Source organism: Ammospiza nelsoni, chromosome 24 (genome assembly GCF_027579445.1).
Source record: "Ammospiza nelsoni isolate bAmmNel1 chromosome 24, bAmmNel1.pri, whole genome shotgun sequence".
Classification (NCBI taxonomy): domain Eukaryota; kingdom Metazoa; phylum Chordata; class Aves; order Passeriformes; family Passerellidae; genus Ammospiza; species Ammospiza nelsoni.
This window is the reverse complement of record NC_080656.1, coordinates 8,048,199-8,069,921: the sequence shown is the minus strand read 5'-3', so window position 1 is coordinate 8,069,921 and position 21,723 is coordinate 8,048,199. Positions and strand designations below refer to the sequence as shown.

Genomic DNA, 21,723 nt, shown 5'->3' with positions numbered 1-21,723 from the left:
TCTCCATAAGACAACCAGGGCCCTTGTGACACTGCTCCATTTTTATTTCAGATATAGAAGAAAATCATGTAATTAAGTACAAAATGTAATTCACTTCCATTTACTTAATTAAGGCTAGCTAACTACTCTAGCAAGCAAGGTACTTAGCAAAATACCTGCATGCAGGTTCTTTACGAGTTGAACGTGCCTCTTTCAGGATCCTAAGACAGTAAATCCTTTTGGGGAAAAACAAGAATATTCAACAAATTCCTGATTAAATACCTGAGTGTACTTACTGCAGGGTGCTGGGCCTGACTGCTAAGGCTGTCAGTGATGGCTCTGCTAAGGCTGACTCAGAGCCCCTGCCTGCAGCCATGAGAGACACAGCTCTTGACCAAAACTATCCCAGTCTTCACACCTTGTACTGGAAAAATACAAGCCAATGCTAGAAATGTGGGTTATCAAGAAACCCAGCTGCAGAAATTGTGGGTTGGTGGTGGCTGCTGTTGCAATTCCTGCTGCTGGGATAGTTCTGCTGGCTGATTTGCAGAGCACTGGCTGTGAGCTGCCTTGGCAGCAGCTGCCTGCCTTGCCAATCATTAACACTGCACACAGAATGCACCAGCAGATCAGTTCACTTAGAAGGAGCTGCTCTAGACACCACGAATTCCCTGGAAATGCGCCTGTTCCTAACTGCTGTGGAGAGCCCTGCCCCGGCTTGTCCTGCTGCTCACTCCTGGAACCAACCCCTGGTGGGGCTGCAGCCCTCACCTTGCCCTGCTGCGCGCTGCCACGCGGCTGAGCACGCACAGAGCTCGTGCTCAGGTCCTGGCACAGCCGGGGCAGCTGGATGGGACGGACACAGGCAGCACGGCTGGGTTCAGGGCCCAAGCAGCGAGGCTGAACTGACTGATGTCTCGGCTAATGGCTGAGACAATAACGACAAAACTAGAGGTAAGTGCACCTGAAGCCAGTCATTTCAGACCACTTCTAGTGGGGAAGCTTGGGCTGCAGAGCCCGCTTGCTTCACTAACAGTGCTGTGAGGAAGAGGTACAGTAAAATCATTGCAAATGTAAACTAGGTGAATTATCACATCTTGAGGGAAAAAGTGATCATTAGCAGGAACCTTGTGCCCTCTGGCACCTGACACTGGATGAGAAGTTGAGACATTTTTATCTAGGTTGCAGCAATAGGTAAACTCACTCCTAGGCCAGTCAAACAAAAACGAGCATCATTCACGTCAGCGTGGGAACATCCTTCCACCGAGCAGCTGCTCCTCAGTCAGCCTTCCTGGAAACCCGGCCCATCTTGGTGCGGATGTTTCGCAGGAGGAAGAAAGCCACTGTGCTAGCCATGCAGGTGACCTCAGCTACCCAGAACGCTGTGGCCCAGCTGTAGTGCTTGGCAATTGTACTGAAAGGCAGTCCAGCCAGGAAACCCCCAACTGCAACAAAAAACAAACAGAAAGTCAACAACACTTGTGTGCTCCCATATTATCTATCAACACCTGCTTTTGCATATATAACAGTTCCCCTTAGGCCTGGTTTGAACTTAAAGCCCAACGCAAAACCTGTCAGGCACAGCAGGAAAGCATCCCTGATGCTTCCACCTCCATTATCTCTCTCTCCTTAGGTGCCTTCCCATGGCCAGCAGCAGCTTGGCACCTGGGCCTAGACCATGCTTCATCAAGAATGTGCATGGGTTTTGTTTGTTTTTGGGAAAATGGGTATTACTTACCATTGGCCATGAGGGCCACAATGGCATGGGAGGTGCCACACAGGTTGGCAGGGGCACTTTCATTTGCTATGACCCCAAACAGGGCAATCGGGCCATACGAGGAGAACCCAAACACAGCTCCCAGAGTCAGAATCCACAGCTGTCAAAATCACAAACAGATCTGTAAATCTCACCACCGTCAGTTAGCAACTGTTGATAATTCTGATTCTATACTCAGTACCAGGGAGTTTTGACATTTTCAGGCTGACACCAGCTCCCCAGCCTGCAGCCAGGAGAGCTCAAGCCTGTGGAGTCCCCACATCCATAAAGCTCAGCTGCATCCCCACCACTCCATCTTACCAGCCAATGCAAGCTCTCCTCCCTCCCACAGTTCTGCCCCCACACCACAGCCTGTGCTGATTTGCAAGAAACAGAACATTGAACAGAAGAGGGCAATGAGCCCAAGAAACCACAGGAAAGAACTGTGGACCACATTGCTTTCATAAACAAGCCTGGAGCTACCAACTGAAAGCTTTTCTCAGTTTAGATGCATGGGACTGATCAGAGCATGTTTATTTGTGAGACATCTCTTTCTGATGACCTCAATGAAACCAAAGAAACCAAAGAAAATGACCAAGAAACAAAAAAAAAAAAAAAAAAAAAAAAACAACCTCACCACAAAAAATCTCCACAATTTGAACTTCAGTGGTAGTTTCTGCTCTAAGAAACCTATCTGGCCCAAAATTGTCAGTCTCTTGTTTGCTCAACAAAGGGTAAATAACACCTCCACATTACAGCATGCTTTTAGAATTGCAAACACCATTTCAAAAAGCCCGGTAGGAAGTTAAGTGCCATCATATTTTCCAGATGTGAAACAGAAAGGAGTTAGGAAAACACTTCCCAGAAACTGAATAAGAATGTATCTGCCAGAGCAGAATCATTCTTTCAGATCTCACCCACAAGACCACTTAGCGGGCTATATTTTACCTGATGAACAGAGGTCCTCAGAACTCTCTTTATAAAACTTAAAAGTTACATAGTTAGACTTTTTAAAGTCAGTTAGTGTACTCAAATTATTATTAGAAAATGTTTCTTTTACCAAACTTACAGTAATCTCTTCTCAATGCCCTGGTTTTAAGTTCTGAAGTGCTAACCAACCTCTCAGGATAGGAGTAAGGCAGACCAGGGAAAGAAGAAAAAGGCAGAGGGAGAAAAAATGCAAGCAGAAACCTCATGTTCTTTTAGGCCTGTAAGATCAGCTAGAGGTTGCAAGGCTACAGTCCAGAAGTGGTTTTCCTGAAGAAGAAAAAATGAAAGGAGAAAAGAAGTCTTATTTATTTAGCAATCATAAGGGCAGATGCAAGTCAGGTCTCACGCAAAGTCTGGAAGGCAGACTGCCTGCAACAACAGGACAGCAGGAGCACCCCAAGCCAGGCCAAGCCAGCGCTTCTCACGAGTGCAACGAAAAAGAAACCCTTGGGAATGGTGAAGAAAACAATCCTGGTTTCTGTCATCAAACCTGCCCCTCCCAGGGCTACCCTGTGGACGGCCAGCTGCTTACCTTGGGAGAGTCGCCCGTGACCGTGATGCGGAAGAGGAACATGGACACGCACATGCCAGCCATCATGGACAGCAGCAGCCCGTGCCGGGGGTTCCCGTAGCTGGACAGCCCCACCTGGACACAAGCAAGGCAGGAAAGTGGACAGGCAGAAACTGCAGGGACCTCCTTTTACACCTGCAGTGACCACACCATCCACAGCCCCATCAGAAACACGGACGCACATCAACAGCACATCTGCTGGCACACCTTGTTAATGGTTTAAGGGCTGCACACAGTCAAACTGTGCTAAACAAAAGCTCTTAGTGATAAACCATACTTCAGTTATCAACCCCTTCTACCCTGAATCTGGCTCCAGATCCTAACACTGGATTTTAATGTGGGGTTTTTTTCAGCCAGAAGACAATTATCAGCAAACTGCCCTTCCACACTAAAATCTGGAGACCACAGTAAAGCAAACAAATTAAACAGATTAAACACCTCGAATCTGACAGGCATATTGCAACCCCTAACATCAGCAGATCTACTTCCTAGCACCTTCTGGAGTGTTTGACAGCTGTGCCCGTGCACATGACAGAACTGAGTATGGGCTGGTTTCTCCGCTGTGCTCCCAGGGACAGCACCCTGCCTGAGTGCCTCGGTGAAGCCGCTCAGACAGCCACTGTGTTCCCTGCCCAGCATGCCCAAGGGTGCACATGACTTACTTTTGCTACTGCTCTATCGGAAAGGTATCCAGCAGCAATGCTTCCCACCAGGCCCCCAATCTCCAAGGCACTCATGTAGGAACTGCCTAGAACACAGACGAAGCAAAGAACAGCCCATCAGATTTGGTGCTGTGGGCTGCAAGCTCACAGAGCACGTGAGCAGCTGGCTCATCTGGCTCATCCCTGTTCAGGAATGCCTGTCTGCCAGTCCCAGGAACGCCCTGGCACTGGGGTGCCTGGTGCATGCACTAACTCCATCATTCAGTTATTGAGTGCCCAAAACCTGTGTGTAGCTAAGCAAGCGCCTCTACCCAGGCAAACTCTGGCAACACCTCCCACATTGCAGCCCCAGAGCTTAATAATGCAGTTCTGCATCTCACCTACAAGCATGGACTGTCCCCTCTCCTGGATCAGGAAGAGCTGTCCCCAATCAGTACAGCACGTTTTCACTCCAAAAACGACCAGGTAGCCTGTTGAGAGCACCCAGAGGTATGGGGAGAGCAGCAGCTCTGTCAAGGTGCTGTTGTCACTGGAGGAACCTGTAGGAAGGTCGGGAGGAGTGTTACCACAGCCCAAACCACACCAACCAGCAGCCCAGCAGACAGTTCTACAGGCGGGAGCAAGGCATGAGAACATCCCCACACAGGGAGCTATTCACAGCTGCTGAACGGTGGTGAATGGCTCTACCTCCCCCTTGTTCTGGTGATTTCAAAATCTCTTCTGTCATTTTATCCCACATTCATTAAAGATTTGAAAAGAATAATCAAAACACTACTCCCAGTAATTTTCTGTATTTCAGTTGCCAGTAAACCACCCACAAAGGTTTTTGGAAAATTACCTCTAGATTCTTTGGGAGTGTTTTTTAGCTACGCCTGTGAAAGGCACTGCATAGACCCAAACAAAGATGCTTTCAGATGCTACCTTGATTTTTGCATCAGTCTTCCAAGAACACCAACAAACTTGCTCTCCCCAGAGAATGCTCCGGGGAAACAATATTCTTTTCTTATGCAAAGAGGGCCAGTCTGGCAGCACAGGCAGTATGGAACAGCATGGAACATGGGCTGAGTTTCTACTGGCCTTTAAAATCCTACTGAAAACCTGTGTTGCAATTCCCATCTACATGTTCTGCTTCCAGAGAAGCACCACACTCAGTGGTCTGAACAAACATTTACTAACTAGATGTCCTGGGCTGGAACAGAAACACTGAGCAGAGTCCACCGAGAGCCAGGGGTCAAGAGAGCCCAAGGTGGGGTGAGGGGAGAGCTGCCTGCCCGCTGCCAAAGCGGAGGAGCAGAGGGCAGGCCCAAGGAAGCATTCCCTGCTGCTGCAGCTTTTCTCTCCACCACCTCACCAAAACTGCACTCGCAGGCTGAGCACACAAGGCTCCAAGGAAATAGGGATGCTGGTAGCAGGAAGACAGGACTTATATGGGGAGAGCCAGCCCTGAGCAGCTCAGCAGCACACAGGTGTCTGCTGGCAGGCTAGGGAGCAAGACTAACAGAGGGCTAACAGCAGGCTTTTCCCCTGCTCTGCCAGTGTCAGGAATCCCTACACCAGCCCCTTCCCACAAGATCACAGTGGGCCTTCGTTTACACAATTTGTACCTTCATTACTAGAATAAAGCAGCCAAAATCAGCCCAGTACCACACGCCTGCCAAAATGTGACTTCAGAAACTGGGGAGGATGGAGGTGTTGGTATGCTGAGAGTGACACATCTGTACCAGAACACAGACAGAAGGCACTGCATCTTCTGCTGCAGCTGCCTGCATCGAAGCCACATGCTCACCTTTCTTCCCCTTCTTGGCTCCTTGCTCAATGTTGGGCAGCCCAACATCTGCCGGCTCATTTTTAATCAGGACAAGGCAAACAAAAGAGACAACCATGCAGGTGAAGCCAGAGAAGGACAAAGTCTTGCGCCAATCGTAGTTCATAGACACAAGAGCAGCGAGAATGGGGCCCAAGCCTCCAGCCAAGTTCATGCTTGTAGACAGGATTGCCCACCAAGTCCCAAACTGGGAAGGCTCAAACCACTGTGCAACAAGAAAAACAGCATGAGGTGTAAGAGAGTGACAGCACACCTGAAAACCCTCCCTTGAAGCCCATGATGTGGGGCAGGGGCAATTCAGACACAGAACTCCAAAAGCAGGTGGAGGGAACACCCACACCTCGCTACTTTAGTCATGCATGGAACTCCAAACGTTACTCAAGTGTCAGCCCAAAGAGCTTGACAGGTGTCCACACTGTGAGCCAGCTCAAAGTTATTTCCATTTACAGAACATGAAACTGAGACGCGGGGCAGGAGAGGCAAGTTTAAGAGCACATGGTTTTGTGTACTCACTTGCTAGAACAGCGTCCTCCTGGAGAGCTCTGCTGGCTCAGGAACTTGGATGGATACACAGAGTCACAGGGTAACTTTAGGACTCTGCTGCATTAAGTATCAGACACGATGGGCTCCGTACTGCAAGGAGCACCCAGAGCCAGAACCACTTGGGTGGTTCTCGTAAGCAGGAAAATGTCTGAGATCTACATTCACGAACATCTTCACAAAACACCACAGCTGATATTTCTGTTATTTGGGCCCTTCTTTTCTGTGCATTCAACTGCCCTGCACAGCCCTCTCATCAGTTAGGGGAGGCTAGGTGCCTCACAGAAGAGCAACAAAGTTGTTCATTTCTTCCCCACCCTGCCCCACGAGTACTTGCAGTACATTCATTCCTGGATCTTACATTTTCCGTGAGGGATCAGCATAAAGCTAACCAAACTCCTTTCCTTCTGTCCTTGAGAGAAATCCATCTGGTCCTTTCAGATTGTCACAAACCCCAAGTACACACAGCTTAGAGATTCATCTCACACTATTCCTCCATTTTACCCAGTTTTCTACCCAAACCACCTGTGATTTGGAATTCCCAAGTTGCCCAAGCGTGCAGATGGAACTGTGCTCACTGTCCCCTGAGCCGCAGCAGCAGAGTGAAGCAGTCCGGTGTGTCCACGCCTAAAATACCTAATTTCAACAGAGTCTGCCTCAACGGGGCAGAACCCTGCTACAAGGAGATGTTACCAAACTGAGCTACACTCAAGGCACGTAGGGGCAAGGGCTACAGAGTGAATCTTTGCTAGGATAAGCGGAACCCCGTGCACGGAAACTTGTTCCACAGGCAGCAGAATGCAGACAGTGCTCTGGCCCTCCTTGGCTGGAAGGGAGTGAGAAAAGCTGCAAGTCCCTGTGGATTGCGGGCCAGCGAGGTGTGCGCGGCCCCGATGCCAGGGCAGGTCAGGAGGGCAGCGGCAGCTCCCCGCGGTTCTCAGCACCCACCTTGCGCAGGATCTTGCCGCAGGGCGGCCAGCCCAGCCCCTGGGCCAGGCCGTTGAGGAACCAGAGCCCGGCGAAGGCCATGACGGTGGAGCTCCAGGAGAAGACCACGTTGACCAAGCCCACCATGAGGAGGCCGGAGGAGAAGAGCCAGCGGGCGCTCATCTGGTCCGAGAGGACGCCGCTGATGAACTTGCTGATGGCGTAGGCTGCCGACTGGCTGCTGGTGATGAGACCTGCGGCGGGCAGAGCCCAGGGGCGCCTCAGCCCGCGGAACGGCCACCCCGGGCCGGCGGGGCCGAGGGGCCCGGACCCTCACTCACCCAGGTCGTCCTTCCCCAGCGGCACCTCGGCCATGACGGCGGGCATGACGAACGAGAAGGTTTTGCGGTTGAAGTAATAGAGCGTGTAGCCCACGAACATGGCCGCGAAGATCGCAGCCCGGTAGCGCCCGTACCCGCCGGCCGCCATCGCTGCCGCGGCGCCGCACCGGCCCGGAGCGCCCCGCTCGCACGGACGGGCGGAGCCGGCCCGCCGCCCCGCCCCGCCCCGCCCCGCCCCGCGGAAGTCCCGCCCCGCTCCCGGCACACACGGCACCGCTCCGCACAGCCCCGCTGGACGGGTCGCTTTTATTTTCGGCTGAAGAGCCAGAAAGGAGAACAATGTCAGATGCACATTCGCAGCCGTCGGACCCCGCTCGCGTGTGTGGCAGCAGCAGGGACGGTCTGAGGAGGCAGGAGGTCGCGGCCAGGGACTGGGACAGTCACACGATTAAATCGGTCCAAGTGCACAAAATACCGAGGAAGGAAGGCAGTTGCCGTTAGACTTTTCAGGTTGGTTGTTTGAGCCGTATCGCTGTCCTTGTGACTGACTACAGGATGTGCCAACACGGCCCATCTTTCCCTCTCCTCTGCATTCAGTGTTGCCTTTTCTGAACTTTAAAAACTATGAACAGAATCTTTTTGAAAAGTCTCGCATCATGGTTCTTGGACTCTGCTAGAGAGCACAGACAGTTTTAACAAACAGCCTATTGAAAACAGACACAGCCATATCTCAAAGCACAGATCATCTGCCTTCCCAATCTTGTTCCACCTTACCATGAATCCAAGTATTAATACACCTCCCACCAGCTGTGATCACACATTTGCTCAAAGTCAGAGTCTCATAGACAACAGCACTTCAGGTCTATATCCTTCTGCAATCATCTTCACAAGAGGTGGGACACAGAGCTTATGTTTCAGATTACTTCCTACACCTTAAGATGTTTCTGCACTGTTTTCTCCCCACAGGAAAGTCACTTTGGTGACTTCTGTACTGAAACAAAGACAATTCTTGGTGGGCAGTCTGCCCCACATAATAGAAGAAAAACAAAAACCAATTTACTAAGTTAGTAGAGGCAAAATCCGCAGAAAGAACATAAAAATAAATTTACATCTCTATCCCATTGTGTTGCCATTGTGTTCCATTTACATCATGACTAACCAGGTCCATAAGAAAAACAAGAAAGTAACTATGAAATAAATAGATGCTGACACTTGAAGGACTTCAGGGTGTTACAATTCATCGTTTTTCCTGCTTTCTCTTCCAGCTTCTGCCTTCTCTTTTTTGGACCCTGCATAATGAAGCAAACTCAGTTTCAACACTGCAGTCGTTTTCACAGCATGCAAAGCAGTACTGAGAGTCTCTGACATTTGCAAAATTTGCCACAAAACTTGCAGTCCACGGTAAGAGGTTTTGGGGGTTGTTACTCATCTCCACGGGGCTGAAGCCATGAACCCTCTGGCCCTGTTCACAGCGCTGCCCTGGCAGCAGGAGAGGCACAGCAGCTCTAAGCAGAGCCTGTCTCACAGCCATGGGACTGGCTGCAAACTGCAGGGACAGGGGCACAAAGCAGCACTGGTGCATAAGAATTCCACTCTGAATGAACAATGGATGAGCAGTCAGGGGTTCTGCTATCATATTACCTCTTACAGCTAAAAATCTGCAAAGGAGCCCCCAGACACCTTGCACTCGCAGCTCCCAATTTCCTGATTGTTAGCAAAACATTTACCCACCAGAGTCTGATCCAGGCTTTTCATCTATTGCTGCTTTCTCAGCTGTAGGAGGTTCCTTGGCTGGATCAATATCCTCTGGTTTGTCTATGTTTAAAGCAGAAAGAAACAGAAGTCAAGGGAGAACACACAGGAAACAAGATGCAAAGAGATGAGGTGAGCAAAGGTGAGGTTAAACCAGCCAGCTGTGGTGCCTCAGCAGGACTGTTACAGCTCACTCTCCCAGCAGATCACTCTACAGCTCTCAAGAGAAGCATCACAAAACTGCTCTGTATTCCCCTCTGAGTGCCAAGCTTTATGTCCTCAGAAGCCCTGGAGACTGACTGGTTGCACAGGTAGATGACCTTTGGAGCTGTGACTGTGAGCAGGATCCCTTGAGAGGAACCAGCAGGAATGCTGACAAACAGCACCCAGATTTAAAAGGACCAGGGCACTTGAGACCTGAGGATCTTAGAAAGTTCAAAAAACTAAGTCCTAATGCCCCAAGAGATTTTTTTTTTTTCCCCTGGGGTCCATCTAGGCCACGAACCTTTCTCATCAACAATTCATTCTACTCACTGATCTAGGACAGGACTTTGAGTATTCAGCTCAGTACACTGAAGTGCAGTCAATGGCTAATCTTTCCTAGAAGTCAACAAGCCAGCAAGACAGGTACTGACTATCCTGGGAAATTAATAAATAATTTCTGTTTCTTCACAAAAAACCCAAACAAATGGTGGGGGATGAAGGACACTGCAATACATAGATTTTCCCAGCTGTCTTTGAAAACTGAGAGGAAACTCACCTAATCTCACAGTTAACTACTGTCCTCCTTTCTTTAACTCCCATTCAATCAAGAGAAACACCACGTATTACATATGGTAATTATAATAGGGAGTGACATACATGCTCCAAAGCCTGCTACTTACCTTCTTGTTTCCCCTCCGTGGGAGGGATAGTATTCTCAGTCTCAGGGGCTGCTGTAGTATTCTTGCCTGGATCAGTTTTTGTGGCATTCTTCTCCCTTTTGGGTTTGGGTTTTGCAAACTTGGCTTTATTCAGGAGATACTGCACTTCCCTGTCAAGGGCTGCTATCTTGAACTCTATATCTTTAGAGAGCAGCACAGGTTTCTCAGTAGGAGTAAGCTTGTTCTGTTCAGCCAGTGTCTCATTTTTCCAGATCTGTGGGACGCGAGGGAAGAGGTGCTTTTGGAATGCTTCTGGGTTCCAGGAACTGCTGTATATCACAGTATCTCCAAGTCACTGCCCCAGGCTATTCTGCTTTACTCAGGACAGCTCTCCTCTGTGCTACATTTCCACCAACCTCTCAGTTTACCCAGACACGGGAAAAAGAGAAACAAAACCCAGTGCCTGCCTTTAAAAACCGAGTGCAATCAGATCACTGGGCTCCACCCCCACCCTGGAGATGATTCCACATGCAACACAGGAACCACCATTCCTCCCAGACACAATGGGGTCAGGCTGGACATTAGGAAACACTGAAACACACAAAAGGTTTGCTGGTGGCACAAAAACAAAATGTGCACATTCTACTCCACGATCCTGAGTGAAAGTATAGGCCATAAGGCAAACTGCCACCCCCCACCCTCCTCCAGCATCACTCCATCCTTCAGTACCGTGGTTTCATTGATGGCTTTTTCCAGTGTACTCAGTTCCACTTCTGTGAATATCTGGTCAGACTCTGGAATCATTCGGGCTCCCCTTGTAGAAAAGAAAGCTTATTTTAGTTAAGCCAAGCAGACTGCACTTTGGCAACTCAGTGTTTACAGCTTCAGTAATACAAAAACATCACAACAACCATACTGGACCCTTCTTGCCCCCATTTTGGACAAGGGGCTGTTCACAGGTCCTGCAGAACAGGACACCGGGGAGCAGGGTTCTGCTCTCCTTTTCTCAGGAACTGCCACTGACTTTGACATTCACTCTGGTCTCATTCTGATGGCAGCTCCTACATAACCAGTTGCATGACATTCCTTCCCAAAAGCCTGTCCTTACCTGAGAAAGATGGTGGAGTGATTGAGCAGACTTTCCAGAGCAGCCAGGCGTTCTGGCCACTTTCTCCGTTCCTCAACACGGAAGAAAAGGTTCCTACAAAGCTTTTTCAGCTCTGAAAGCTTGTCTTTCAGCTCCTGAAAATGGGGGAGAGGAGAAATGAGACAGTTAATTTCACCACTGTATAACACTGGCAACTTCAGAAGTTTTAACTTCATTTGTTTTTCACTCTATCAAATACACCATTTCAGTGCGGTAAAAAGAGCCACATGACAAAGCTTTCAGTCAACAGGCTCCTGCTGAAGCTCTTGTAGAAGCATCAATGGCTAGGATAACTTCTTATTTTGTTCTGTGCATAATGCTCTGAGGAACCAAGAAACTCTCAAGAACCAGATTACAAAGGCTCTGTCAGTCTCTGTGGTCACTTCCATGTCAGTGACAGCTGACTGGTGTCCTGACTGCACACAGTACTACCTTTGTTGCAGCTGCATAGCCCTCCTCCTCCATCCAACTGGAAGCCTCACTAAGCTTTTTGGAAATTTCTTCTCTCTGCTCCTCTGTCGAAACAAACTGATACTCCTCTTGGTAAAGCTTGTCCTAAAAAAACAGCAAGCAATGGTCAAACACCACTGAGCCTGGAACCATAAAACAAGAGCACTCACTTGTGATTGGGGTGGGGCGCTGCCTGCACCCTCCCAAATCTGAGCTCTGCTCCTAGCATTGCCAGGAGCACAATGAAACACACCAGGTGTAGACACACCCACATTCCATGATGGTAACACTGCAACAGTCATTATTTCACATACACTTCACACTAATTGTTTCTTCTACACAACAGTTCCTGAGAAGTTGTAGCTTCTTTACACTCTGGGGGCAATTGTTCAATGTTTTAGACATGCTGAAGGGAAACTTCATTTTGTATTGAGGAAACATGGGCCTGGGAAGCCTAATAGCATTAGGAAAAGTGAGCGAAAGACAAAACCTGGGCTCTTCAAATCAGTTTCCCCCAGCTCAAACAACTCCCCTGCACTCAGAGCAGCCAAAAGCTGTGCAAAACACTTCTACTGCTCTCCTGGAATTCTCATTTCATTATATCCCTCTCTTACCTGGGTCTCAAAGATGAATGACTCCAAGCTGTTGGCTGATTTTTCTCTTTCCTGTTTCTCTAGATCTCTGATTGTCAGCTCTTGGAGTCTAACATGCAAAGAGAACAAAAATCAAAAGTTAGCAAGTGCCCTTTGTTGAGCAGCACATCACACACACCAGCTTCTGAGGTCAGCAGTGCCCTGTGTGAGTCATCACCATCCCAAAGCAATTCCCTTCCTTCATCTAGAGTTCTAACTTAGCAGAGCCATTTCAAACCTACTTTTTCATCGAGCTCTTCAGTTCATCTTCCTCCAGGTCAGGCACATCATTTACATCCAGCTCCATTGTGATCTCATGGACAAGCTTTTGCTTCTTGGGTGCTTTGATTTTCTCCTCCTCTGATTTGGTAGCTGTGCTGTCACTGGAACTTTTGGACAGGTCTTCCTCTTTTGCAGTTTCTCTGTTTTCTTTGGGATCCTGTAACACAAAGTACATTCTCAAGCCAGAGAACAGATTTTCAGATTCTGCAATTTTTTTCAAAGGCAGGGCACTTCAGAGGAGGGAGAATTCCACTGAGGAAATTACATTTCTTGCCTACTAAACCCACCCCATTCCTTCAATCTGATGCTCACCTGAGGCTCTAATTTCTCGCCTTCTTCCTTTCTCTCTGACTCTACTTTTGGAGAGGCAGTTTCTTCTTGATCTGAAGTCTGCTGTTTCTCTTGTCCATGCTCTTCATCAGCATCTACAGTATGGCTTTTCTGGTCTTGTTTCTCCCCCTGCTCTTCTTTACCTGTTTCTGCTAGGCTCTCTTCATCTTCCTGGTCATCACAAACAAGTAAAGGGAAAACAAAATTTATGTTTTAAATGCAGAAATTCCATGCAGTGTTTCACAGAACAGGTAATTCTACAGAACTGCCACAGCAAGACAAAAGGCCTTCCTTTCAGTAGCAGTCACCCTGGGGCTCACCTGAACTGAGTCTGTCAGGTTCTCTCCGGTCTCTGGTGTAGGGCCACCACCCCCAAACAGGCTTGAGATAGTGTTTCCAAGTTCTGATGATGGGAGACAGAAAATTCAGAAAGTTACATATCCAGAGGAGGAAAGTAATCTTCAGCTCTCAGTCCTTCTCCTCACAACCGCAACGATCACCAGGGCTCCCTTGGTGGTGTAGGTGAGCTTCACACACTCCAGACTCACACTTCTGCAACCTCCCTCCGTGTCCTTGTGTGCACAGACACACATACAGTCAGACTGTGTAACTTCCACACCCCAAAGAAACACAACACTTGTAGTTATTTCAGCCACTACAGGTAACAAAACAGTCAGTATGAATATCAAAGTTCCACATTTACTTGTCAGTGTTGACTCCTCCTCCAGCTTGTCTTCCACCAGGGTCTCAAACACTGATTCCACCTTGGAAATAGAAGCTCAGGATTAGTTTTAAGCAGGGACCAGAGAGAGGGATAAAATTGAAAATACATCAGCTGACAACCATCCCAATGGTGGTGCTTACCCGGTCAAGACTCAGTACACCACTCTCATCCATGTTGAAGTGTGCTTTGATGCCTTTGGATTCATAGTCTGAGTGCTTCTTGAAACTGTCCCCAACTCCCTTTAGCCTCACAGTAGTGAGATTGAGAGAACCAAAAACTCTGATGGTACAGAGACAAAAGCAGAGAGACAACTCAGGATAACAGTGCTGCAGAACAGCCAATCGCTGCTCTCATTCAGGCTGGTGGCGATGGGCAACTGCAAAAAGCAGGAACTGGCAGGGCTAAAGGACACGCAGCTCAGAGAACAGATGCGCCAGTGCCAGTCCCACGCACTGGCAATACATTTCCAGCCAGGCAAGTTGCATTGCCACAGAGCTGCTGGCCTGGGTGCTGGGCCCAACTCACCGCAGGTCATCCTGACTCAGGAATGTCAGATCTCCGTAGTTGACATAGAACTCAAAGTCATCTGTGTAGCGGTTAAAAGTGATCACTTTGCGCTGGGGATAGGGCGCCATGCGCTGGAACAAAATCCTCTTGTTATGCTTTAAACTCCTGGATTTATCATCCTCCTCAACTTCACGAGTAAACTCCACCTGCACGAAAAACAGAAATTAAGATTCAGCAACTGCAAACTGTGGCATCTTACATCACCAGTGTTCGGCTGCTCGGCCTCAAGGCTGGGGGCAGGCAAATATTCCTCAACTGGTGTTTGCATATGCCTAACTCCTTGAATACTGCATTTCTATTATAAAGAAGACTTCCTTCTGCTTTTGAAATTAGATTAGCAGAAATCTCTCCAGAGCTTCCATACTCAAAGGAAGCCATGAGGTTCCAGCCTGGATTGCTTCTCCCATCACAGCCCCATCATAGCTTGCAGAAGAGAAGGAAAACCAAAGGTTACCTGGATAGGAAATACAGCAGCATCCCGAACAATGAAGGGCTTCACCTTAAAGGCTTTGCTTAGAGCAGCTGCCTGGTAGACTGCACCCATAGCAGCAGCCTCATCAGCATTGATATTCTTGCCCAGCTCTTCTCTACGAAGCAAAAAGCAACACATATGAAGTTTGCAGCCTCTACATAAACAGCAGCTTGTCAATGGGAGACAGACTAGAAGGGGGCCTCACATACTCACTTGCCCACAGCTTTCAGCAAAACCTCCTGCACTTTGGGGACCCGTGTGGCACCTCCAACTAGAATCACCTGGTCAATTCCATCCTAGGGATTGGAAACAGTCACCTTGTCTTAAGAAAGCAATTTTGGAAAGCTAAGTCCAGGGCTTCCTTACGCTCCTGCCCCAGTCACCATGTGCTGACATGGTTCTTAGAGAACACCCACACTAGACCCTGCTGTCCCCGTGCAGGCCGGCACCCAACAGATCTCAGACAGACATCAGCCGTGCCAACAACCAGGCACCTGGGGTCAGGTCTGTGCAACAGTGACAACCTGACTGTGGCTTCAAGCCACCTGAAACATGGGACTTGATTCAAAATTACACAAACTAGCTCAGTGCCACAGGAGACAGTGACACCAAGAGCTGGCTGGATCTGAACAGACAGAAATCCAGCCTTTAAGAGGTAACTCAGTGTCTTGCACTGAACATCAGAGCCCAAAGCTGCTCAAGAGCTGTGGCAACCTACAAAGTGAGCATTTAACCCACAGTGACTCTCTCCAAAGGACTGCCTCAGGTTTGGTTCAACTGCAGCCCACAACAGAGCTCAATTTAGGGAGTGTGCAAAGGAGAAGCCCAAACATCCATAATTCTGTATCCAGACTCATTCAGTTAAAACTTCAGGAGTGAGACCAGAACCAGTATCCAAGACAAAAAGAGGAAACATCATTATTTCAAATGGAGGAGTAAAATGCTTTAAGATTAAGAAGCCCCTCCTCCAAGTCCCTAATTTCTGGTGGATAGTGCAGGGCAAGTGTGACACTCCTGCTTGACACTGCAGCAGGCAAACTCTGTAGCACCAAAATCACTGACACAATAGCAGGCATCTACCTCCGAACAGTCCTGCTAACACAACCACTGATGCCTCAATCATGATGTGGCAGTAGCTCCACACACACTAGCTTCAGGTTTGGTAATGCATTCTCTTAAACCCACCATGTTCATCTCTGCGCTACTCAGAGCCTGCTGCACGGGTCCTGGGACACGCTTGAACAAGTCAGAACACAAATCCTCAAATTCTTGTCTTGAGACTTTGGCTTTGAAGTCTATGTCATCCAGTAGTCCCTCGATCTGTCCAGAAAAAAACCCCAAAAAACAGTCAGAATGAAATTAATTGTGGAGCTTTTTCTACGCAAAATCTTTGTCCAGTGTGCAAAAAGTTCTGGCTTTTGTAACGCACAACAGACCTAACCACACTCATCTGAACCCTATCATTGCTAAGGTGATGAGAGGATGGAACATGGGTGTAACAGACAGCTTCTCTCAGTGAAAGTTTATTTAACATACTTGACACGAATAACTCTTCTTCAATCCACTCAATCACCGGTGCTACCAAGTGGGAACAAGCTGAGAGGGACCACCGGGAGCGATGCTCCTCAGCAGACCTGCACTGCAGAGGGACAGCGTTCCCTTACACCAGTCCTCAACCACCCCACACTCAGCCCAAAAAATGCAGGAACGCCCAGGAGAAGGTCAGACCTGTGCCATGTGGTCGGCATTGGCACTCAGCACAGTTTTCAATCGGTTGGCCTCCTTCAGCAGCTTGGCCATGGCCCGAGGATTTTTCTGGACATCTTTGGAAGGGTGCTGCTCATTAAAGAGCTTTGCCAAGTAGTCCCGGAGACGAAGCTCCATCTCTAAACCTCCAAGAGTACGGTCAAACCTGAGCAAAAGAATGAACAGAGGTGTAAAAACCGGAACCAAACTGAAACACAAACAAATTTCATGTATTATTTCACAAATATGCAGAGCAGCAAGTGGTCAAAAATAGGTGCAGTATTATCAGCTGTCATGACTGTGAAACAACAAAGATTGTCCCCAAAATAACACGTTATAATGAAAGAAAGATGGAAATAAGAGATTCATCACCACAACAGCCTTTCAACAGCAAATTTCATTATATTTTAGGTAAATGCCTTATTGCCAAGCATGTAAAACAGCCAAGAAACCAATGGACAACTGTATCGGGTCTCAGTATCTTGAAAACAGGAATATAAATGCTTTGGAATTAAAATTGCTGGGCTGGGTATGCACAGCACCGTCCTCCTTATTTGGCAATGCATTGAGTCCACTGCATTTTCATTCCTCTCTAGAAGCATACTCCTCTTTTCCAACCGATAGACTTAAAAGATTACATGCAATGGAATAGGTTTATGTGGTTTGAGGCTAACAAAGGAAAGCTTAAAGCAAACTAAGTATGCTGGTCCCCTCCTAGGCTCCTGGAAGTTCTCAGCTACCTTCTGTAAAAGACAGCAATACCAAAATTATTCCCAACTGAAGCCTTCTTGCTCCCCATCAGCCATCCAAATTACTGTACTGAAGCTTCACTGCAAAATTCTACATGATGAAGATTGTGAAACAAATGGTTTCTTTTCTGAGACCTGTGGGATTTGTGCAACTTGTGTGGAATTCTTACCCAATGCCTTGGATCTGCAGTTGAGGTTGGGTTCCCGAGTCCTTAGTTTTCACTGTCTGATAAGTAACAATAGTACAAACAGTGCTTCCTGCTCCCATGTCGTAAAACATGATATTCTGGAAAGAAAAGTCGGGACAGTGAAGCAGAAACACCTGGACATCCCCCCACAAATAAGTAAAGAACCTTTCAGTGTGATACAGGCCGCAACTACCTACTCCCTGGACTACTTTATACCATTTTTGACCAAACACGGGTGATGTTCAGGGTTATGTTTGACAGAAGGAGACAAGAAAACTTCTAATCTATTTCACAGTCCAAAACCCAAAGTTTTGCTCTTTCTTCAGCCTCAGGCAAATCAAGTACTTCTGAGTCAGTGTTCCAATACTTCAAGTAGTTGCTGCTGTTATTTTGCCCAGCTGATGGGCAAGGACCAGGTTTACAAAATGGGAACTTCCAGGACCTGTCCTCACTCCAGCAGCTTTCAGGCTTCACCATACATGCACACAGCGTTTAATCTCTTTGTCTTATTGACAAGCCACATGAAAACAGAGGAGATTGCTTGATCAGCAGAGTCTACTTCAAGTTCTTTGCATTTCTTCTGAAGCACTTTCTCTCCTGCATGCAGGCAACTTGGCAGGACTCTACGCATCCCTCAAATGCACCTACCTGTGCCGTGGCATTGATGTCTTTCCTCCTAAAAACCCCATAGTTCAGCGCTACAGCCGTGTTGTCGTTGATCAGCTGCAGCACCTTGAGGTCAGCCATGCGGGCCGCGTGCAGAACCGCTCTCCTCTCGGCTTGGTTGAAGTAGGCAGGAACTGTGATCACTGCATCTTTGATGGGCTGCTCTGAAACAGTTGCAGGGAATTCCGCATCAGTGTAGCCACATGCAAAGACTTGTTGAGATGGAGTGACAGCAGCAAACCCAGAGGACCAGAGGCAAAGACCCACAAAGAATGCAACCCTGCAGCAGTAGCCAGGATCCCTAGGGATGAATCTCTGTATCCTGCTGAAACCAAGCAGACCTGGCATATTCACACAAAGCCACAAGTCTACTGCCTGCTCTTTCATGTGTCAGGATACTCTCAAATGCTCTGGGCAGCCTTCCATTCCAACAAATACTATCTTCATGGAGCCTTACACTGCCACTGCATCATATTCACCCTCCAGTAAAAAGTCTTTGGACTGGCTGGAGCATCACTGACCACATGACAAAACCTCCTAGTAATTTATCCACTTTTCATTACTATGGTATTTCATTAGTAACACAGCATGAAATACACACGACAGCATCCTCTCTGTTAGCAAGCCTCACAGCAAAGGGCCATTTCTGCTCTTTTAGTTCACCTCCAACAGCAAGTTTCCATCCAGAAAAGCTACAGCACAGCCTTCACAGAACCATTTCCACCCTCCCCAGCAGCCACATTCCATGTGCCTCCACTCTGATCATACACATGATAAAGAAAACACTTTTCTCCAGAGATTGCCTGTAAGGCTCCTTCATTGCAAGACTAGGTGGTAAATAGAGATAGAGATCCATGATCCCAAACTTGCATCATATTAGAAACAAATGATAACTGGATAGCTTCTAAGTCTTGCTTACAGCCTACAGCTGGAGAGAACCAATATCCTGTTTCCAAAAACCTTGGGTTTCTGAATGCTTTTGGTCTCTCCTCAAATCCTATAGTGCGTGAACTCATACACACATAGACAAGAAAAAGCTAAACCCTTCCAACCTGCAAATTCCTCAGCCAGACCACGTGAATAGTTCAGGACCATCCCCAGCATCTCCTCGGGAGAATACCATATCGTTCTGCAATGGGAAAGAAAATGATGGCATCAACAGCAAGCTGCAGAAGCCTGGTAGCTGACATCCATCCCACAAAGAACCTAAAAGCAGCCACTTACGGGGACAGCTTGAAGATAACAGTCTGTCTGGTCTCATCCTTCACCAGCTCGTGCTCCGGGAAGCGGGACTGGTACAGCGCCACGTGGGGATTATCGATCCGCTTACCCAGCAGATCCTGGAAGTATCGGAACGCCACCTTGGGCGTCCTTATGGACTGCAGGAAAAAACACATCACCCACTTGCATCCCTTCAGTTACGCTGCCGTCAAAGCGATCCCTCCCAGACTACGAGGGGAACAACTCCTGCTGTGGGAGTAGGAGCACACAGCCCCTACACAGAGCCCGTAACACATCAAGGAGATGGGGCATGCAGGACAGCAATAAAACACTGTCTCAGACCTTTGTGACAATGTGGGATACATGTATTCTGCAAACAGGAACTCTTACCATCCCCAGCGCACCATCACCAAAGAGACGCTCATTCTCCTTCAAGGAAACAGCCACAGGTGTTTTCCTTCGTGACTCCCTGAGAACAGAGAGGGAGGAATAAACCAGTGGAAAACGTGAACATTCCAGTCTCCAGTGAAGACAGATGTTGTTCCCATTCCAGAAGGACTAAGGGAAAGTGTTTGGAGAGGGGGGTCAGCCTCTGCTCAGGTGAGGGGCTACTAGACAAGGCCCCACCACCACCACCACCACTTCAGTGCTTTTGATGACACTATTTTTGCTTTCCTCCACCCATAGGCAAGGCAAGACAGTTCCCTTATTCTATCTATCACTGCTGAATTTCAGGGAGGTGGGTAAGAAACATCCTTGTTATCTCCAGACTCCCAGAAACCGAAGATGTTCCTAATCATATGCCCTCTCTCACCTGCAGATTCTTCACTCAGTGGCTTGAGGATGGGCTACAGCAGCAGCTGAATGCAAGAGATTTACCTGTGTTACAAGTGCGGGCTTTAAACAGCTGCAGCAAAACAAACCTGGCTCTGGGCTCCCTTAGGGGAACTAAGGATCAGGGGACTGGGTGCCCTTTTGGGTTGGCAACACAATGTGTTCTTAACCACGTGGGCTTTCCGCACCCGCTGGAAAGGTACTCAAAGCGCACCCGAACACCTTAAAGGTGAGTTAACAAAGTGCCCTGGAGGATGCCCCGTAGCCCCCACCCGGGCCAAGACCGAGTCACAAGCCTGCGTGGGAGAATGGGAGCCTTCCTCCGGCTAGAGAGGAACAGGGACGGCTTGTCCCGGCCAGCCTCCCCCGCCGTCCGCTCCCGGCGCTGGCGGGGGGCTGCAAGACAGGCCGGATCCCCCCGGGACCGTCCCGTGGCCGCTCACTTGTTCAGGACGATCTCCATGGGCACTCCAGGCTTCACAATGGCGATCTTCATCGACTCACTGCCCACGTCCACCGACATCACCGCCACCGGCTCTGGAGACAAACCCTCGGTGAGAACCTGCTCCCGGTGTGGGCGGCCGAGACAGGCAGGGGCCCGGACAGGGTGCTGGGGAGGCACCCACGCACCGGCCGCTCCTCCCCGCCGGCCCCACACCGTCGGCGTCGCGGCCCAGCAGGCAGCGCCCGGGGAGCTGCCGCCTCCCGCACCGTCGCGCACGTACCTGCAGCGGGTAGGAAGCTGAAGAGAAGCAGCCAGGGCAGCGCCCGGCCGGGAAACCGCGCCATGCTCTGAGGGCACCGCTCGGCGCGGCTCGGCTGCACTCGGCTCGGCTCGGCCCGGCGCGCGGAGCAGCCCCGCCGCGGCGGCCCCGCCGTCTGGCCCCGCCCCCGCCGGCACGCGGCACGCGCCCATTGGCGCGGCTGCCAGGGCCGGCCCCGCGCGCCAATCGCACAGCGCGCGCACGCCCATTGGGCCACGTCGGGGGAAGCCGGAAGCCGTCACGAACGGGAGCCGCGGCCCCATTGGCCGAGAGCAGGGGGGCGGGGCTGCGGGGGCCGCCTGAGCGGCGCGCGTGCAGGCACCGCGCGTGCGCTTGCGCGCGCCTCACGGCCGCCGAGCCACGTGCGAGCCGCCTACACCGCGCGCGCCCCCTGGCGGCCGAGAGGCGCCTCGCGGGCAGGCCGCCGCCGAGCCGCGCCCCCTGTGAACCACGCCCCCATGCTCCGCCCAGGTCCCGCCCTCGTTCGGCTCGGCTCGGCCAAGTTCGGCACGGCTCGGGTTCGGCTCGGGCTGGGCACGGCTCGCGTGGACCCAGCCGGGCCCGGTGCGGCCCCGGACCCCTTCCTCTTTCGAGCTCCGCCCCTTCCATTGGCCTGGCCCCGTGCCGATGTTCCGGCCGCTCCCCGCTGGTGGCTCCGGGCCCTTGCCGCGGTGCCCGCGATCTCTGGTGCTCGATGCCGTGCCCTTCAGCTCCCTCCCAGCCCAGCCCAGAGCTCCCCAGCCCC

The 21,723-nt window shown here is 49.8% G+C and overlaps 2 protein-coding genes across 3 annotated transcripts; both read right to left on the bottom strand.

Moving 5' to 3' along the window:
* Nucleotides 1-23: 23 nt before the first annotated feature.
* Nucleotides 24-7,816, bottom strand: SLC37A4 (solute carrier family 37 member 4). Of its 2 annotated transcripts, XM_059488382.1 has the most exons (9): nt 7,592-7,816; nt 7,272-7,504; nt 5,745-5,988; nt 4,339-4,497; nt 3,959-4,044; nt 3,258-3,371; nt 2,927-2,992; nt 1,718-1,856; nt 24-1,424 (listed from the first exon to the last, which is right to left on the bottom strand). In XM_059488382.1, the coding sequence occupies exons 1-9, from the start codon at nt 7,737-7,739 to the stop codon at nt 1,258-1,260; spliced, it is 1,356 nt and encodes a 451-aa protein (XP_059344365.1). In that variant the 5' UTR covers nt 7,740-7,816; the 3' UTR covers nt 24-1,257. The 2 variants fall into 2 exon arrangements, with proteins under 2 accessions (XP_059344365.1, XP_059344366.1); XM_059488383.1 differs by lacking the exon at nt 2,927-2,992 and having other exon boundaries at nt 7,592-7,815.
* Nucleotides 7,817-7,878: 62 nt separating this feature from the next.
* On the bottom strand, nt 7,879-21,101 carry HYOU1 (hypoxia up-regulated 1). Its single transcript, XM_059488381.1, has 24 exons — nt 20,940-21,101; nt 20,658-20,751; nt 19,771-19,849; nt 19,384-19,538; nt 19,212-19,288; nt 18,142-18,323; nt 17,476-17,591; nt 16,539-16,722; nt 15,996-16,130; nt 15,024-15,106; nt 14,793-14,925; nt 14,297-14,484; nt 13,912-14,050; nt 13,751-13,811; nt 13,368-13,450; nt 13,030-13,218; nt 12,678-12,874; nt 12,418-12,505; nt 11,786-11,908; nt 11,315-11,448; nt 10,936-11,020; nt 10,228-10,480; nt 9,323-9,406; nt 7,879-8,880 (listed from the first exon to the last, which is right to left on the bottom strand). The coding sequence occupies exons 1-24, from the start codon at nt 21,001-21,003 to the stop codon at nt 8,822-8,824; spliced, it is 2,985 nt and encodes a 994-aa protein (XP_059344364.1). The 5' UTR covers nt 21,004-21,101; the 3' UTR covers nt 7,879-8,821.
* Between the last annotated feature and the right edge of the window lie 622 nt (nt 21,102-21,723).

Excerpts from the sequence above, each read along its gene's own strand:
- SLC37A4 (XM_059488382.1), bottom strand. The coding sequence starts at position 7,739 with ATGGCGGCCGGCGGGTACGGGCGCTACCGGGCTGCGATCTTCGCGGCC. Across the intron at positions 5,989-7,271 it reads GCGGCAAGATCCTGCGCAAG|TGGTTTGAGCCTTCCCAGTT; the intron begins GTGGGTGCTGAG and ends CTTGTTGCACAG. Across the intron at positions 4,045-4,338 it reads GGGACAGTCCATGCTTGTAG|GCAGTTCCTACATGAGTGCC; the intron begins GTGAGATGCAGA and ends TCTGTGTTCTAG.
- HYOU1 (XM_059488381.1), bottom strand. The coding sequence starts at position 21,003 with ATGGCGCGGTTTCCCGGCCGGGCGCTGCCCTGGCTGCTTCTCTTCAGC. Across the intron at positions 19,289-19,383 it reads GTTATCTTCAAGCTGTCCCC|AACGATATGGTATTCTCCCG; the intron begins GTAAGTGGCTGC and ends TTCCCATTGCAG. Across the intron at positions 12,875-13,029 it reads GCGAGAAATTAGAGCCTCAG|GATCCCAAAGAAAACAGAGA; the intron begins GTGAGCATCAGA and ends TTTGTGTTACAG.